Here is a 19,282-nt window from a genome sequence, read left to right as displayed (position 1 = left end):
GGGAAAACTCTTCCTCTAACCTTTTGTGAGATTTATCTGAACAGGCTGACAAACTATGCCATTTATCTCTCCCATCAGAACAGTACACCAGCCTGTCTACCCTTTCCTTTTTAGTTGATCTCTGCTTATCAATATCAAATCAAACCTTCTTCCCAGCTTGCTGTTCCCAAACTGTCTTTTCTTAGTTACCAAGATGTCCATTTGCTGTTTGGCTCTGAAGATCGAGCTGAGTTGTTCAGTCTTGTCATCAAGAGTATAATCACTCTGCCCTCTGTAAGGACTCTCACCCAGATACAGGAAATCATGCCCAATGGGACCTGCAACACAGAGGTAACTCATGCTTTGCTTTAGCAACTTTCCATCCACAGGGTCAACTGATCTTGGCCTTTGGAGAGTGCATTTGATATTTTGAAACTGGACAAAAACCATAAGCTAAATCTGGCAAATAAAATAGGTGGTTAAATTAGAAGATAGCTTCTTTCAACCCTTCATTTTGTTTTCTTTCCTTTTCCCTTTATTCTTTCCCTCTTTTTGGCTTTAAAATAAGGTGGGAGCACTCGCTTGTATGCTTAATGTTTATTTAAGCATACAATATGCCATATATCATCATATGCCAAAAATTATGATAGGCAGTAGGAATACAGCAGTCCAGTCCCACTCACGGAGCTTACATTCTAGTGCAGAGAGACAAACTGTTGATACATAAATATAAGATGTCAGCTGATAATAAGTGTTATGAAAATGTAAAGCAGGGAAAGAGTAGGATAAAGAGCCCTGTGGTTGGGAGGCACATGGGTGGTCAGGCAAAGCCTTCATAATGGGGTGATAATTGAAAGAAGAGAGGTGTGGGTATGTCTGGAGAGAAAACTTTCAAGCAGAGGGCAGGGTACGTGCAGGCCTTGATCTCTTCTTCAGTGGCAAATAAACTGGTTGGTCAAGCAGTTACCCAAGAGAACTTTATTCCCCTCTGTTTGAAGATATCAGAAAGAGTCACAAGCCAACTTTAAAGAATCTTAATGACCCCTAAGCCATTAAGACTCAGTCAGCTGTGATCCCTCTAATGCCGAGGCGTCCGTTTGAAATGAACATGTACTCCTTTTTACCTCATGCCACAAACAATCTACTAGTGCCTTTACACTGGTTCTGCAACTTTGAGTAAAGTCTTAGGGTCACATGAAGAGCCTCCCAACTGTCCCATGCTAGGGGAACTTCACGTGGGGCGGGAGCATTGCTGATCCTGTGCCTTTTCAGTGTCTTTACAGGCAGACATTTCAGGCGTTCTCTGAGATGCTCCAGAGTTTGGTGGTAAAAGACCCATATTTGGAAAATCTTGACACCATTATTAAGGTAAACAAGATATCAAGGGAGAATGGGAAATGGTTCCTATTAACTGGTGAAAGTGGGAGATGAAAATGTGGAAGGATTCAATGTAAGAGGCAGCACAGTAAAGAGTATCAGCTATCAACTTTGAGTCAGAGACTTGGGTTCAAATGCTGACTCTGCCATTCATCGGTTACAAGTCCTCCCTCTAGAAATTCTGCAAGGAATTTGCTTGCTCAGAGTTGCATTTCTTCACATTTACATGGAGATAATAATTACTGTGAATATTGAATAAATGACCTTCAATAAATTGTTTGTTTATTTTCAGAGACAGAGTCTTGCTCTATTGCCCAGGCTGGGGTGCAGTGGCACCATTATAGCTCCCTGCCGCCTCGAATTCTTGGCCTCAAGTTATCCTCCCACCTCAGCCTCCCAAAATGCTGGGATTATAGGCATGAGCTACTGCACCCAGCTACAATAAATTGTTTAAATGGTTGCTATAATTATTCTTTAAATTAGTATTCCTGAGGGTGGGGCACAGTGTTTCACGCCTGTAATCCCAGCACTTTGGGAGGCCAAGGTGGGTGGATCACTTGAGGCCAGGAGTTTGAGACCAGCCTCGCCAACATGGCGAAACCCTGACTCTACTAAAAAAAAAAAAAAAAAGCCAGGAGTGGTGGTGCACACCTGTAATCCCAGCTACTCAGGAGGCTGAGGCACGAGAATCACTTGAACACAGGAGGCAGAGGTTGCAGTGAGCAGAGATCATAGCACTACACTCCAGCCTGGGTGACAGAGAGAGACTCTGTCTCAAAAAGAAAAAAATTTATTATTCCTTACTAGCATAGAAGGGTTTTATTCAGTGATGAGGGAAGGGTCAGCCTCAAGAGTTAGTAAGGCCAGGTATGGTGGCTCATGCCTGTAATACCAGCACTTTGGGAGGCCAAAGCAGGCAAATCAATCATTTGAGGTCAGGAGTTTGAGACCAGCCTGGCTAACATGGTGAAAACCTGTCCCTACTAAAAATGCAAAATTAGCCGGGCGTGGTGGCACATGCCTGTAGTCCCAGCTACTCGGGAGGCTGAGGCAGGAGAATTGCTTGAACCCAGGGGTGGAGGTTGCAGTGAGCCAAGATTGTGCCACTGTACTCCAGCCTAGGTGGTAGAGTGAGATGACTTCTCAAAAACAAAACAAAAAAAGAGTTAGTAAATAAGTAGCTTCCTACCAGATGGTACTCAAAGATTGTAATGACCAACTGCTCTGACCTGCACCTGTTCCTGTATATGCTGTTCCATCACTAGAGACTGATTCATTGGCATTCACTGACTACGTTCAGGTATCTTGCTCTCCTACCCTTTTTCTACTGTTGTTGTTTTTATTTTTCTTACCCTTTTTTAAGATATAAATATCCCAGAAAGGAATAACCCTTTAAGCTATTATTAATCGTTTGCACCCAAATGATGCATTTATTGTTGTCCTAACTGACAAGCAAGGCACAAAGACCTAGGCAGTTGAGTAGTTTGGCTGCTTCAGAAGCTTATTTTCTAGCTTATTTTCTTAAATGCTTTGATGGGCATTTATTCTTGTCCTAACTGACCTTAGTACTATTTCTCATTCCTCTTTTATTTGTACGTTAGCATACCAGCCAGATTGGGTTTCTCCTCTCTATCCAATTGTACTTTGTACTTTCCTGCTTTGGCAGCTTAATTCAAGCCTTTCTTTTTTTCTTTTTTTGAGACAGGATCTTGCTCTGTCACTTAGGCTGGATTACAGTGGTGCGATTTCAGCTCACTGTAGTCTCCAGCTCCTGGACTCAAGCAGTCATCCCACCTCAGCCTCCCGAGCAGCTGGGACTACAGGCGCATGCCACCATGCCCAGCTAATTTTTGTATTTTTTTGTAGAGATGGGGTTTCACCATGTTGCCCAGGCTGGTCTCCAAATCCTGGGCTCCATCTGTATAATCCCTCCCGCTGTGCTGGGATTACAGGCATGAGCAACCACACCTGGCTGTCCTCAGAGTTAAACTTGAATATCAGTAGCATGTTATTAACTTTATTTCTTTCCAAAGCAGATTTGAAAGGGCTAAAAACATTCAAAAGTACAGAATAATTAATTGAAGAATTGGGCTGAAGAGAAAATAAGTCTAGAGAATAAGCTCTAGCCAGGCATAGTGGCTCACACCTGTAATCCCAGCACTTTGTGGGGCCAAGGCGGGTGGGTTACCTGAGATCAGGAGTTCAAGATCAGCCTGGCCAACACGGTGAAACCCCATCTCTACAAAAATACAGAAATTAGCCGAGCATGGTGGCGGGTGCCTGTAGTGCCAGCTACTCGAGAGGCTGAGGCAAGAGAATCACTTGAATTCAGGAGGCGGAGGTTGCAGTGAGTTGAGATCATGCTATTGCACTCCAGCCTGGGCAACAGAGCGAGACTCCATCTCAAAAAGAAAAGAAAAAAAAAAAGAAGAAGCTCCTAAGCTCCTATATAACAACCAAACCACCCACCACCCATGTCTTTGTGGCTCGCTTGGCATAGCACCCGAGCTATAATAGCATTTAGCAAAGTATTTTCAGATCAGTAGCAACATGGAACTTGTCTCTCTACATTTCTTTCTAAACACAATAAAGATGGTATCCCAAATCTTCCTGATAAGCCATTTAGCCTCCCTTTGTTTCTCACAGCACTTGGACCCCTGGTTACAGTCAGTCAAAGACCATGAGCGGGAACGGGCCACGGCCGGTATGACTCAGGTTCTGAAGTGCTTATCCAGACATCTCAGCTTGAAGGTGAGCAGCCCTTCAGTTGCAGAGGAGGAAAGATCCAAAGCCATTCCCTCTCTGCCTATTTCCCCTCCTCTTTGTGACTCCCCAGGCTGGTTCTGTGTCCCCTTCGTGCTCATGTACTATCATAGCACTTAGCATTGTCTTCATATCTGCTCTTCTCCTGAGCAGCTTGGGGCCAGTTGCTGTGTTGATTAATCTTTGCATCCCCATTGCTTAGCACAACAGCTGGAACATAATGATATAGTAACTATAACCTGAAAATACCTGAGGCCCACGGTGGCCTAGTGTCTGTATAGTATTATATTTGAGTACAGCAGGCAAATTTAAATAAATCGACTTCAGTATCTCCCAGCAACTCAGAGCATGGTACTATGGCACCTCTTTTCAGATCCTCACATTTCTCTTTCTCTCTCTCACTTCTCAGTTCTGAATCATCTCCCCTATGGCATCTCATTATTATTATGATCATTATTCAAGGCAGGGTCTTGATCCATCACTCAGGCTGGAGCGCAATGGGGCCATCATAGCTCACTGCAGCCTTGAACTCCTGGCCTCAAGCAATCTTCCTGCCTCAGCCTTCCAAGTAGCTGGGACTACAGCCACACGCCACCACGCCTGGCTAATTTTTAAAATTTTCTGCGGGCTGGGCACGGTGGCTAACGCCTGTAATCCCAGCACTTTGGGAGGCCAAGGCAGGTGGATCACGAGGTCAGGAGATCGAGATCATCCTGGCTAACATGGTGAAACCCCGTCTCTACTAAAAAAAAAAAAAATTAGCTGAGCGTGGTGGCGGGCACCTGTAGTCCCAGCTACTTGGGAGGCTGAGGCAGGAGAATGGTGTGAACCCAGGAGGCAGAGCTTGTGGTGAACTGAGATTGCGCCACTGCACTCCAGTCTGGGTGACAGAGCAAGACTCCGTCTCAAATAAAAACAATTTTTTTTTTTGTAGAGACGGGGTCTCGCTTTGTTGCCCAGGCTGGTGTTGACTCCTGGCTTCAAGTAATCCTCCTGCCTCAGCCTCCCAAAGCACTGGGATTATAGGCATGAGCCACTGCACCCAGCCTTATCTCTTTTTAAAAAATCTTCTCCTTGAATTGCTTGAACCTGGGCGACAGAGGTTGCAGTAAGCCAAGATCATGCCACTGCACTCCAGCCTGGGCAACAAAGAGCAAAACTCCATCTAAAAAACAAAAACAAAAACAAAAACAAACAAACAAAAAAGTCTTTATTTTTCACTCACTCACTCACTTCTTGGTTGAGAATCCTCTCCGTAACTCCTAACAAGAATTCCTCAAAACTTCGTTCCTCCTTCCTGGGTCTACTCCTTTTTCTACCTGATAATCTCTTTGCCCTTCCCTGAGCAGGTTTTCTAGCCATTGGAGTGTCTCCTGTCTCCATCGATCATTTCTCCAACCTGCATAGTAAGGCCTGGGAATTGGAAGAGAGGTTGGTAGGGTAGGAATGCTAGGTCCTTATACCAAAATTTTCCTTAGATAATTTGTTCTTTTCTTTTCTTTTCTCTTTTCTTCTCTTTTCTTTTCTTTTCTTTCTTTTTTCCTTTTTTTTTTTTCCCTCTCCAAAGCACAAGAGGGAAGATACTTTTTTGTTCCTGATACAGATGTTCTAATAGTCATGTTTAAAAGGACTGCATTCCAGTCGGTCCTTTATTTCTCACATTGAAACGATATCCAAACTTATTAAAGTAAGTGCAGCCCCTCCAACTATGCTACTTCCTTTTTTCTCTTTAGTGAATAAAAGCAAGTAACTTCTGGCCATCACTGACTACCCTATTATTCTATACCAACAATGCATTGTTCTTCCTTCCACAACCCTCGACCTCTAATTTTGGCAACAGATTAAAGAGGAGAGTTTCAGATGATTCCCTCCTATACGTTAATCTCTCTCCAAGTCCTGGAGATCTTCCTTAGGGTATTTTTTTCCTGGAAAGAGTTGCAAATATGAGGCTGGGAGGAGTAGCTAACGTCTGCAGTCCCAGCACTTTAGGAGGCCGAGGCGAGTGGATCACTTGAGCTCAGGAGTTCGAGACCAGCCTGGCCAACACGGTGAAACCCCATCTCTATTAAAAATACAAAAATTAGCCAGGCGTGGTGGTGGGCACCTGTAATCCCAGCTATCCAGGAGGCTGAGGCAGGAAAATCACTTGAAGCTGGGAGATGGAGGCTGCAGGGAGCTGAGATGATACCACTGAACTCCAGCCTGGGCTACAGAGCAAGACTCCATCTCAAAAAAACAAAACAAAACAAAACAAAAAAACAGAGAGAGAGAGATGCAAATATGAGAGTGGTTAACCTGGGTGCCATTGGGGTCTGTGAACGTCCACAAGTTGTCTGCAGAGTGTGCAGTATGTGGTGTGGTGCAGTCTTCTGGGTTTTCCTTTTTTTTTTTGAGACAGGATCTCATTCTGTCACCTAGGCTGTAGTACAGTGGCATGATCATGGCTCACTGAAGCCTTGACCTCCCAGGCCCAAGCAATCCTCCTGCCTCAGCCTCCCTAGTAGCTGGGACTACAGGCACACACCACCGCGCCTGGCTAATTTTTGTATACATTTTTGTAGAGATGGAGTTTCACCATGTTGCCCTGGCCGGTCTCAAACTCCCGGGCTCAAGTGATCCTCCTCCCTTGGCTTCCCAAAGTGCTGGGATTACAGACATGAGCCACCGCACCCGTACTCTTCTGGATTTTTCTGAGGAAGGTCCATAGTTTTTTTTAAACCAATTTTATTGAGGTATAATTTATGTACAATGAATTTATCCAATTTAAGTGTACAGTTCAATGAGTTTTGACAGATATATATTATCTGGGTCTCTAACTTTTCTCATATTCTCAAAGAAACCTAAAGAATAAAGAATGAAAAAAGGAAATATTAAAGAAGCATTTAGTAATCAAACTAGGAGCATAATTCTTCAGTGGCCTTTTTTGTCTTGATAAAGTTTGGGGTTCTTAATATTATGATTATAAAACTTATTAACTGTTTGTCATTCAGTGACAGGTGCAGGCCACCACGCCTGGCTAATTTTTGTAGTTTTAGTAGAGACAGAGTCTCACTATGTTGGCCAGGCTGGTCTCAAATCCCTGGCCTCAAGTGATCTGCCTGCCTCGGCCTCCCACAGTGCTGGGATTACAGGCAGAGCCACCATGCCTGACACCTTCCAAGTTCTTTTTTGTGCATGAGTGTGTTGGGGTGGGGGCTTCCACTCCCAATTTGTTCTCTGCATATAGCCAGAGTCATCCTCTTCAGACCCATGTCATTCTTGCTTGTTTCTTTGCTTTCTCCTCTGTTTTTCTTTTTCTTCATTTTCTTTTTTTTCCTCATGTCACTTGTTTGATCCAGTGATTTCCAAACTGATCTTAGAATATGGGGTCGTGTCTGATGTAGCTCTGCCTGCCTCTCTACACCTAAGTCCCCTGACTTACCACACAGCAGCTGCCTTTATGTTCCCTCCCACATAAGGCTCATGTTGCCTCATGGCCTTTGCACTTGCTGCCTTCTCTGCTTGGAGTGACCTTCCCTAGCTCTGCCCAGAGCCAGCCTCTCCTGGTTCCTTAGCACTGTGTTCAGATGTGTCGACCTCAAAAGGGCCTCTGCTCACCACAGACAGACCTACGTTTGCTCTCTGTCTCATCTCTCTCTCCTTCCTAGGGCTGTCTAGAATCAGAGGTTATCTGGCTTGATTCTTCCTTTGTTGCTGTGTTATCTGTTTCCCACTAATAAAGTATAAATTCTACCAGTGATTATGCTCCTCTGTTTTTTTTTTTTTTTTTCTTTTTTTTTTTTTTTTTTTTTTTTTGTGAGACAGGGTCTCGCTCTGTCGCCCAGATTGGAGTGCAGTAGTGCGATCATGGCTTACTGCAGCCTCAACCTCCTGGCCTTAAGCAGTGCTCCTGCCTTAGCCTCCCTAGTAGCTGGGACTACAGGCATGTACCACCATGCCTGGTTAATTTTTTAATTTTTTATACAGATGGGGTCTCACTATATTGCCCAAGCTGGTCTCAAACTCTTGGGGTCAAACAATCCTCCCACCTCTGCCTTCCAAAATGCTGGGATTACAGACATGAGCCACTGTACCTTGCAATTATACTTGTCTTGTTCACCACAGTAGCCCCAGTGCCTGCCTAGCACAGAATCTGCCATGTGGGTGATGCTCAATTCAGTACTGATTGAGTAAATGTAAGTCAACCCGTGTCCCTTCTCTGCTCAAGACCCTCCACTGGCCAAAGTCCTCACAACGTTCTGCAGGTTGCAACACCTTCTGGCCCATTCTTCATCTACTTTCTATTTCTTTCCTTCTCATTTACATTGCTCCAGCCAATCTCACCTACTTATGGTTCCTCAGAAACACCAAACACACCCATCTCAGTCCTTGGCACTTGGCATTCTCTCTGCCCAGAATGCTCTTCTCCTGGGTATCTCCGTGGCTCAGTCTCTTATTTCAGTATTAGTGAGGCCTTCCCTGACTATCCTAAACAATTCTTACCCTTTCCCCTGAATTTTTGTTAATCATGACATTTATCATCATTTGATACATAATAACATTTTACATATCTATTTTGTTTACTTTGTGTTTCCCTAACTAGATCATCACCTCCGCAAGCAGGGATATTCTCTTTTGTTCACTGCTTATATCCCCAGTGCCAGTCATAGTTCCTGGCACATAACTGACACCGTATTTATTGGTTGATTGAATGAATGAAGGTTATATCAGTGAATTAAAGATGTTACACAGCTTTGTGTGTTGCTGTGTTTACTGTAAATAGGTTGTAAAGGCTGTTCACAATATTTCTGTGTCTTATTTCTGTAGAGCCACAGAAAAAATTTCTTTCCATCTCAACCCTAGGAAAAGCTGTGCTTCCTCTGCGTGGCTAGTTGCTTGTTATCTTTTTTTTTTTTTTTTTTTTTTGAGACGGAGTCTCGCTCTGTCACCCAGTCTGCAGTGCAGTGGTGCCCTCTCGGCTCACTGCAAGCTTCGCCTCCCGGGTTCACGCCATTCTCCTGCCTCAGCCTCCCAAGTAGCTGGGACTACAGGTGCCCACCACCACACCCGGCTAATTTTTTGTATTTGTAGTAGAGACGGGGTTTCACCGTGTTAGCCAGGATGGTCTTGATCTCCTGACCTCGTGATCCACCTGCCTCGGCCTCCCAAAGTGCTGGGATTACAGGCGTGAGCCACCGTGCCTGGCCGATTGTTATCTCAAGGGCAGCGTGAATCACGTTCTGTGGACCATTGTGTGTGCGTCTACATTCGCCATGAGAGAGTTCAGAGCCTTGCTCCACGGCCTGCCTCAAGCAAATGATTATGCATTCTGTATGCCAACCAAATTCCTAACTTCATTTATCTTTTCTACTTTAATGTTTTTTTTTTATTATTTTTAAGTTTTTAATTTTTATTTATTTATTTATTTTGAGATGGAGTCTCATTCTGTCGCCCTGGCTGGAGTGCAGTGGTGCGATCTTGGCTGACTGCCACCTCCACCTACCAGGCTCAAGCAATTCGCCTGCCTCAGCCTCCCGAGTAGCTGGGATTACAGGCATGCACCACCACGCCCAGCTAATTTTTCTGTATTTTTAGTAGATACGGGGTTTCACCATGTTGGCCAGGCAGGTCTTGAACTCCTGGCCTCAAATGATATGTCCGCCTTGGTCTCCCAAAGTGCTGGGGTTATAGGTGTGAGCCACCGCGCCCAGCCAATTTTTTAATTTATCCAGTTTTCTTCAGTATTTATTTCAAGTTATATTTCCTTTTCTGGTATGATTTTTGCCAGCTACATTACATGGATTTTTTTTCCATAATCAAGCAGGATATTAAAAAAATGAATTTTATAAATAGAATTAAGTGCTATATCTCAACTTTGCATTCAGCTTTTTATTTTTATTTTTTACTTTATATATGTATGTATTATTAATTTTGAGGTGGAGTCTCACTCTTGTCACCCAGGCTGGAGTGCAGTGGCGTGATCTTGGCTCACTACAACCTGCGCCTCCCAGGTTCAAGCAATTCTCCTGCCTCAGCCTCCTGAATAGCTGGGATTACAGTTGCCTGCCACCACGCCTGGCTGATTTTTGTCCTTTTAGTAGAGATGGGGTTTCGCCATGTTGGCGAGGCAGGCTGGTCTCGAATCCCTGACCTCAGGTGATCCGCCCACCTCGGCCTCCCAAAGTGCTGGGATTACTGGCATGAGCCACCAAGCCTGGCCGTGTTCAGCTTTTTTACTTAGCAGAATAACACATTATACATTTCTTAGATACTTGATTTTTAATGGTTGTATTCATAGACTGGCTGTAGGATAATTCCCTTTACTATTGTCATGCAATTATTTCCAAAGTGTGGTCTTTAGACCATTGCTGGGTGTATACCCCAAAGAAAGGAAATCAGTATATGGAAGCGATATCTGCACTCCCTTGTTTGTTGCGACACTCTTCACAATAGCCAAAGTTTGGAAGCAGCGTAAGTGTTCATCAACAGATGAATGGATAAAGAATACACAATGAAGTACTTATACACAATGAAGTACTCTTCAGCCATAAAAAGAGTGAGATCCTGTCATTCGCAACAACATGGATGGAATTGGAGGTCGTTATGCTAAGTGAAATATACCGGGCATAGAAAGACAAACATCACATGTTCTCACATGTTGTGGGATCTGAAAATCAAAACAGTTTAATTCATGAAGATAGAGAATGGAAGGTTATCAGAGACTGGGAAGGGTGGTAGCAGGGTTGGGGAGAGGTAGGGATGGTTAATAGGTACCAAAAACATTGTTAGAATGAATAAGACCTAATATTTTATAGCACAACAGGGTGACTATTGTGCATTAGTAATTTTTTAATAATATTAAAAATGTAATACATTTCTATTTGGCAATATTAAATGTACGTATATTTGGCCAGCTGTGGTGGCTCAGGTGTGTAATTTGGGAGACTGAGGCGGGTGGATCACTTGAGGTTCAGAGTTTGAGACCAGCCTGGCCAATACAACGAAACCCCATCTCTACTAAAAATACAAAAATCACCTGGGTGCAGTGGCTCACACTTGTAATTCCAACTATTTGGGAGGCTGAGGCGGGAGAATCACTTGAACCCGGGAGGCGGAGGTTGCAATGAGCTGAGATCGCGCCACTGCGCTCCAGCCTGAGCAAAAAGGGCAAAACTCTGTTTCAAAAAAAAAAAATTATTAAAATAACTAAAATAATATAATTGGACTGTTTATAACACAAAGAATAAATGCTTGAGGGGGTGGATACTCCATTTTCCATGATGTGATTATTATGCATCGCAGGCCTGTATACCCCACAAATATATAGACCTACTATGTACTCCGACAAATTAAAATTAAAAAATAAAAATAAAAACAGTGCTAGAATTAACATCTTCATGCACAAAGCTTTTTCATTTTTCAGATTGTTTACTTAGGTTAGAATTCCCCTATTTCTTAATAACACCATCTACTGGCTATACCGTGTCTACCTATGTTAAATATGAACCCTACAGAGATCCACAGGCTGATTGTGACCCTTACACTTCCCTTAAGTTGAGAGTAGAATTGGGATTACTTCTCAACAATTCAAATTGAAGGCACTAAATGCACATGTATTCTGATGACATCTTTCTTTTTCTTTCTCAAGCTTCCACTGCAATTCCAAAGACTTGGGCACCTAGTGGCTCTGATGGCACTGCTCTGTGGGGACCCACAGGAAAATGTGGCTGAGGAGGCTGCAGAGAGCATTCACTACCTGCTGCATATCACCCTGAGGCTGAAGTGTAAGACACTGCTGAAGGCCGCGAGGTCCTGAGTGAATTCTCCAGCACAACATAAGCACCAGCCCTCCTTACACATTGATTCAGTCCCCATGTTCTGGAAAGGCCTTTTACAGTAGTTCATAAAGAGAAAGATACATAGTCCATAGGCAGAGATGAAGCAACACTGACTTAATAATTAGAATCCTAATACTAGATCAGACCCACTATTGTCATCCATCTGCATAGCCAGGGAGTGGCTAAACGTGGCTCTGTGGACAAACTAGAGTGATTAGTTTGGTCAGAAGTAGGAGTGAGGCTGGGCTCAGTGGTTCACTCCTATATTCATAGCATTTTGCCAGGCCAAGCCGGGAGGACCGCTTGGGCCCAGGAATTCAAGACCAGCCTGGGCAACATGGCAAAAACCCTTCTCTACAAAAAATTTTAAAAATTATCTGGCATGGTGGAGTATGCCTATGATCTCAGCTACTCAGGAGGTGAAGGTGGGAGAATCACTTGAGCCCAGGAGGTCGAGGCTGCAGGAGAATTAATGTCCTTATGAAGGGAAATTACAGGGGCCATGAGTAAGAATCAAATCTAGTTGCAGGGTTCAGAAAAGGTAATCCAGAGAATAAAGAGCAGTTTGCCACCTGGAGAGGTAAGAAGAGTGTATTAGGCAGGAGGAATGACTAAGGAAAGGATCCTTGGTAGGCGTGAGCTTGAGGAGTTTGAAAAATAGAGAGAGAGCCAGTGTGGTCAAGGCATGAGTCACTGACTTCCATGATAAGAAGGGACTTTAGAAGATATCTAACCCAGCATTCCCCCGGTGTTTGAATCTCAGTCTACTCTATCCCTGCCAAGTACAGTCATGCAGCATATAATGACATTTCAGTCAACAACTGATCATGTATGGGTCACATAAGATTAGAATGGAGCTGAAATTTTTCTTTTTATTTTATTTTATCTTATTTTGAGATGGAGTCTCGCTCTGTTGCCCAGGCTGGAGTGCAGTGGTGTGATCTCGGCTCACTGCAACCTCCACCTCCCAGGTTCAAGCAGTTCTTGTGCCTCAGCCTCCCGAGCAGCTGGGATTACAGGCAGCTGCCACCACACCTGGCTCATTTTTGTATTTTTAGTAGAGATGGGGTTTCAACATCTCTGCTAAATGTTACTTAATGTTGGCCAGGCTGGTCTCGAACTCCTGACCTCAAGTGATCTGCCTGCCTCGGCATCCCAAAGTGCTAGGATTACAGCATGAACCACCACGCCCAGCCTTATTATTATTATTTTTTTTTTAAAGAAAGGAATTCTCGGGTTGGCACGGTGGCTCATACCTGTAATTCCAGCACTTTGGGAGGCCGAGGCAGGCAGATCACAAGGTCAAGAGATCAAGACCATCCTGGCCAACCTGATGAAACCCCGTCTCTACTAAAAACACAAAAATTAGCTGGGTGGGGTGGCACATGCCTGTAGTCCCAGCTACTTGGGAGGCTGAGGCAGGAGAATCACTTGAACCTGGGAGGCAGAGGTTGCAGTGAGCTGAGATCATGTCACTGCACTCCAGCCTGGTGACGGAGCGAGACTCCATCTGAAAGAGAGAGAGAGAGAGAAAGAGAGAAAGAATAAAAAGAAACGAAGTCTCACATGTTGCCTAGGCTGGTCTCCAACTCCTGAGCTCAAGCAGTGCTCCTACCCCAGCCTTCTAAAGTGCTGGGACTATGGGTGTCCACCACCATACCCAGCTGAGCTGAAAATTTTGTATCACCTAGTGACATTGTAGCCATCATAACATTATGGCACAATGCATTACTCACGTTTGTGGTGATACTGGTGTAAACAAACCTACTGCACTACCAGTCATATAAAAGTATAGAACCTACAATTATGTACAGTACGTATCCTTGGTAATGATAATAACTATTTACTGGTTTATTTATTTACTATACATTTTATGATTATTTTAGCATGTACTCCTTCTACTTATTAAAAAAACAGTTAACTATGAAACAGCCCCAGGCAGGCCCTTCAGGAGGTATTCCTGAAGAAGGCGTTATCATAGGAGATGACAGCTCCATGCATGTTACTGCCCTGAATACCTTCCAGTGGGGCAGGATGTGAAGATGGAAGACAGTGGTATTGATTATCCTGATCTTGTGTAGGCCTAGGCTAGTGTGTGTGTTTTTGTCTTAGTTTTTAACAAAAACACTTTAGAATGTAAAAAAAAAAAAAAAAAAAAAAATTAGGCCAGGCGCAGTGGCTCATGCCTGTAATCCCAGCACTTTGGTAGGCCGAGGAGGGTCCATCACCTGAGGTCAGGAATTCAAGACCAGCCTGGCCAACAGGGCAAAACCCCGTTTCTACTAAAAGTACAAAAATTAGCCTGGTGTGGTGGCGCATGCCTGTAGTCCCAGCTACTCAGGAGGCTGAGGCAAGTGAATCGCTTAAACCTGGGAGGTGGAGGTTGCAGTGGGCCGAGATTGCACCACTACACTCCAGTCTGGGTGACAGAGTGAGAGACTCTGTCTAAAAAAAAAAAAGTACACTCTATGTGATGTTCATGCAGTAATGCAGTAGCCTGACAGTGCATTTCTCAGAATGTATTCCAATTGTTAAGCCACACACAACTAATTCCTCTGCCTGGGTTTGCGCTTCACATGGATAAGGAAGCTCCATGCTTCCCAAAGCAACTGTCCTGTCATTGAGCACCTCTGAATATGAGCAGTCTCTACCAGGTGTACAGCCAAAGAAATACAGTTGATTATTGATTCAGCAAATAGTTATGAAGCATTTATTGTTCTAGGGATGCATCACTAAACGAGACAGACAAGATACCTTCCCCCAGGGAGCTTATTTTCTAGTTGGAGAGAGAGTATCCTCAGCCAAGGGCTCAAAGATAAATTTTCCATCTACAAATTTCCAGCAAATATGAGGTCACAATAAAACACAAGAAAAACAAGACACTACAATGATCAGCAAAACTAGACAATGATGAAGAGTTCTGATATCAGAATTATCATACGTAATACAAAGTTGGGCAATTTTTTCTGGGAACCTAAGCTTCATAGGGAGACCCCTCACCATTCCTCACCAGTGGGGGGAAATAAGGTAGCATGCTTTGGTTGTACTCACAAATCACTCAAATGCTCTGCTCTTACAAAAAACTCTTTGCTTTTGCTTTTTTTTTTAAAAAAAAAAGACAGGGTCGGCTGGGTGTTGTGGCTCATGCCTGTAATCCCACCACTTTGGGAGGCCAAGGTGGGTGGATCACCTGAGGTCAGGAGTTTGAGACCAGCCTGACCAAAATGGAGAAACCCCGTCTCTACTAAAAATACAAAATTAGCTGGGTGTGGTGGCACATGCCTGTAATCCCAGCTACTCAAGAGGCTGAGGCAGGAGAATCGCTTGAACCCAGGAGGCAGAGGTTGCAGTGAGCCGAGATCACGCCATTGCACTCCAGCCTGGGCAACAAGAATGAAATTCTGTCTCAAAAAAAAAAAAAAAAAAAAAAAGACAGGGTCTTACTCTGTCACCCAGGCTGGAGTGCAGTGGTGTGATCTCGGCTCACTGCAAGCTCTGCCTCCTGGGTTCCAGTGATCCTCCCACCTCAGCCTCCCAGGTAGCTGGGACTACAGGAGAGTGCCACCATGCCCGGCTAATTTTTTTATTTTTCTGTAGAGTCAGAGTTTCACCATGTTGGCCAGGGTTGTCTCACACTCTTGACTTCAAGTGATCCACCTGCCTCGACCTCCTCTTTGCTTTTTCTTTTGGCTCTTTTTATATATTGTTCTACAAGAAAAGAGAAATAAATCAGCCTTCAGATGAACACATACTCCCTCCCCCAGGCATTTTTGTTCAAGTGAAAAAGAAGAGTAAGATCTTGGGATCCACTTTAAACTGGAGATCAAGCAGACCTGTAAAATCAAGAAGAAAAAAAGAAGCCAGAAAGTATTCATATTTTATATTTTCTTTTCAGATCTCATACATGACAAGAAAAATCAGCAAAACTTAAAAAGAGCATTGACAAAATGTCGAGAATTCCTGGAGCTCTACAGCTCGGCCGCTAAATGCTTCTACAGCTGTCCCTTCAGAATTGCCCAGGTAATAAGAATGGCTAAAATTACAACCATAGCCAGAAGTGTTGGCAAGGGTGGGGAACAACCAGAAGTCTCCTGCATTTATTCATGGAAATGTAAAACAGTAAAAACCACTTTGGAAAAAGTTCTGATCATTTCTTATAAAACAAAACCATACACAATTGCCCAAGGAATGTGGTCTCTAAACATTCCATAGTTTGAAGACAAGGCACCAGGATCCTGGCCCATATACCCCTTGCCCTCTTAGTTTGGGGGTTAAGGTCAACCTGCCATTGAGGCCAGTATCCCTGGATTTCACTTCATACCAGCTCTGCTCCTACTATTAATAATCGCCAGTGTCTTGCAAACGTAAATGCTGGTCCCAAAAAGGAGCTGCAAGAGAGTATGGTTGATCCAACAAGCCAGACACTTTTAAATTAATGTAGTTATGCATTATTCAATAAATACTTATACATCCACTAGGTACCAGGCATGCTAGGGGCTAGAGGAAAATAAAGAAAACCCACAGATCTTACTCATGTAGGGTGAAAAGTACCAAGTAATTTCATCTCTCTGCACATCAATTTTCTCATCTGCACGATGGAGATCTGTGAAAATTGGGACAGGTTTTACAATTTTTTTTTTTTTTTAATTTACACTGTTTACAATTCAGTCGTGGTTAAATGAGATATCGTATGGAAAATGCTTTGCCAAACCACGACTGAATTGTAAACAGTGTAAATTGTAAAAAAAAAAAATTTACGGCCGGGTGCAGTGGCTCAAGCCTATAATCCCAGCACGTTGGGAGGCTGAGACGGACGGATCACGAGGTCAGGAGATCGAGACCATCCTGGCTAACACGGTGAAACCCTGTCTCTACTAAAAAATACAAAAAATCTAGCCGGGCGAGGTGTCGGGCACCTGTAGTCCCAGGTACTCGAGAGGCTGAGGCAGGAGAAGGGCGGGAACCCGGGAGGCGGAGCTTGCAGTGAGCTGAGATCCGGCCACTGCACTCCAGCCTGGGTGACAGAGCGAGACTCCGTCTCAAAAAAAAAAAAAAATTTACTAGTAAGTGCCCAGTAAATTAAGCCTATTATAATCATGTGAAGGACTTTATCTACTACTAAATGCAAAGAAAGACAGAATGACACATTTTTTAGTATGTTGTCTCCAGACAAGGCATTTTAATTATGCCTGGGAACCTGTCAGCTGTGTAACATTAGGGCCTTTGTTTTTTAAGTCTATCCTATAAAAGTGTGACTCTTTCTGAAGATCTCATAATACAGCTTCTTTTTCTTTTCTTTTCTTGTTTTGTTTTGTTTGGTTTTGTTTGTGGGGAGGTGTTTCTTTGAGACGGAGTTTCACTCTTGTCGCCCAGGCTGGAGTGCAATGGCTCAATCTTGGCTCGCTGCAATCTCCGCCTCCTGGGTTCAAGCGATTCTCCTGCCTCAGCCTCTTGAGTAGCTGGGATTCACTACCACGCCCAGCTAATTTTGTATTTTTACAAAATTTCTCCATGTTTGTCAGGCTGGTCTTGAACTCTGACCTCAGGTGATCCACCTGCCTCAGCCTCCCAAAGTAGTGGGATTGCAGACGTGAGCCACTATGCCAGGCTTATTTTATTTTGTTTTGTTTTATTTTATTTTATTTTATTTTATTTTTGAGACGGAGTCTCGCTCTGTCACCCAGGCTGAAGTGCAGTGGCACAATCTCATCTCACTGCAACCTCTGCCTCCCAGGTTCAAGTGATTCTCCTTCCTCAGCCTCCCAAGTAGCTGGGATTACAGACATGCACCACCACACCCAACTAATTTTTGTATTTTTAGTAGAGACGGGGTTTCTTCATGTTGGCCAAGCAGCTAGTCTCGAATCGTGGGCTCAAGTGTTTCTCCTGCTTTAGGCTCCCAAAGAGCTGGGATTATAGGCATGAGCCACTGTACCTGGCCAATAAAACTTCTTTCTAAATGTCAGAGCAGCAGGCTGGGTGCAGTGGCTCACCCCTGTCATCCTAGCACTTAGGGAGGCTGAGGCGGAAGGATCACTTGAGCCCAGGATTCCAGACCATCCTGGGCAACATAGCGAGACCCATCTCTACAAATAAAAAAATTAGCTGGGTGTGATGATGCATACCTGTAGTCCTAGCTTCTCAGGAAACGAGTCGGAGGATTACTTGAGCCTGGCAGTCCAGGCTGCAGTGAGCTGTGATCACACCACTGCACTCCAGCCTCAGTGTTGGAGCAGCAAAAGTCCATGCACAGATGCTAGCAGTGGACATTTGGATTGCTTCCACCTTTTTACCATAATAAACAAGACTGGGCTGGGTGCATGGCTCATGCCTATAATCCCAACACTTTGGGAGGCTGAGGCGGGAAGATCGCTTGAGCCAAGAGTTCACAGCCAGCCTGGGCAACATAGTGAGACCCCTGTCGTTACCAAAAAAATCTAAAAATTATCAGAGTGTGGTAGCAGGTGCCTGTAGCCTCAGCTACTCAGAAGGCTGAGGCAGGAGGATCACTTGAGCCCAAGAGGTTGAGGCTACAGTGAGCCGTGATTGTGCCCCTGCCTGGGTGACAGAGTAAGATGCTATCTCCAAAAACAAAACCAAACCACAAGACTCAAATAAAACAGCCTTGTACATCTTTGTCCACTTCTCTAATTGTTAACTTAGACTCGAGTCCTTGTTCAGGGCACTTTCTATCATACTATATTTCCATATTTCTTGGAAATTCATTTTCCTACATCATTTCAGGTCTTTGAAGGTTTTCTCGATTCAAATGAGCTCTGCCAGTTTATAATGACTACATTTGATACCCTGAAAAACCTGAATCATCCCTGCATCCAGCGATCAGCAGGAGAATTACTGCTAACTTTGGCGAAAAATGCAGAGTCCCGATTTGAGAAGGTAAACTTTCAGTGTCTGTTTCCTGGGTTCAAAAAGCCAGTAGGACCTCTTCATCTCTGCAGCTACTGAAGTCTCTGCTTGTCCTATTCAGCTGAGAATGACTACTCGTGGATACAGGGTCAAAGCTTTAGTCTGTTTAGTCACGAATATCCATTCTATAAACATATACCAAACAATCACTGTGTATGTAACCAGGGAGGGAGATTTTTTTTAAAATCTAAGATGTGGTCCATGACGGGGTGCGGTGACTCACATCTGTAATCCCAGCACTTTGGGAGGCTGAGGTGGGTGGATCACGAGGTCAAGAAATCAAGACCATCCTGGCCAACACGGTGAAACGCTGTCTCTACTAAAAATACAAAAATTAGCTGAGGCGTGGTGGCATGTGCCTGTAGTCCCAGGTACTCGGGAGGTTGAGGCAGGAGAATCGCTGCCTGTAGTCCCAGGTA

The 19,282-nt window shown here is 44.0% G+C and overlaps 1 protein-coding gene across 4 annotated transcripts in view; it reads left to right on the top strand.

Annotated features, from left to right (window-relative positions):
• The window catches only part of MROH8 (maestro heat like repeat family member 8), a 76,732-nt gene that overhangs the window by 19,827 nt on the left and 37,623 nt on the right, over positions 1-19,282 (top strand). For all 4 annotated transcript variants that reach the window (XR_652368.4, XR_652369.4, XR_652367.4 and 1 more), the window contains exons 6-11: positions 186-330; positions 1,252-1,347; positions 4,003-4,107; positions 11,747-11,882; positions 15,832-15,956; positions 18,681-18,833. Coding sequence is in view for 1 of the 4 variants with exons in the window: in XM_003904775.5 (XP_003904824.2) it covers positions 186-330; positions 1,252-1,347; positions 4,003-4,107; positions 11,747-11,882; positions 15,832-15,956; positions 18,681-18,833 (760 nt within the window). In the remaining 3 variants the exon portion in view is untranslated. The remainder of the gene's footprint in view (positions 1-185; positions 331-1,251; positions 1,348-4,002; positions 4,108-11,746; positions 11,883-15,831; positions 15,957-18,680; positions 18,834-19,282) is intronic.

Source organism: Papio anubis, chromosome 16 (assembly GCF_008728515.1).
Source record: "Papio anubis isolate 15944 chromosome 16, Panubis1.0, whole genome shotgun sequence".
In the NCBI taxonomy this organism is placed as follows: domain Eukaryota; kingdom Metazoa; phylum Chordata; class Mammalia; order Primates; family Cercopithecidae; genus Papio; species Papio anubis.
Note: the sequence above shows the minus strand (reverse complement) of the source record. Positions and strands in the feature narration are given on the sequence as shown.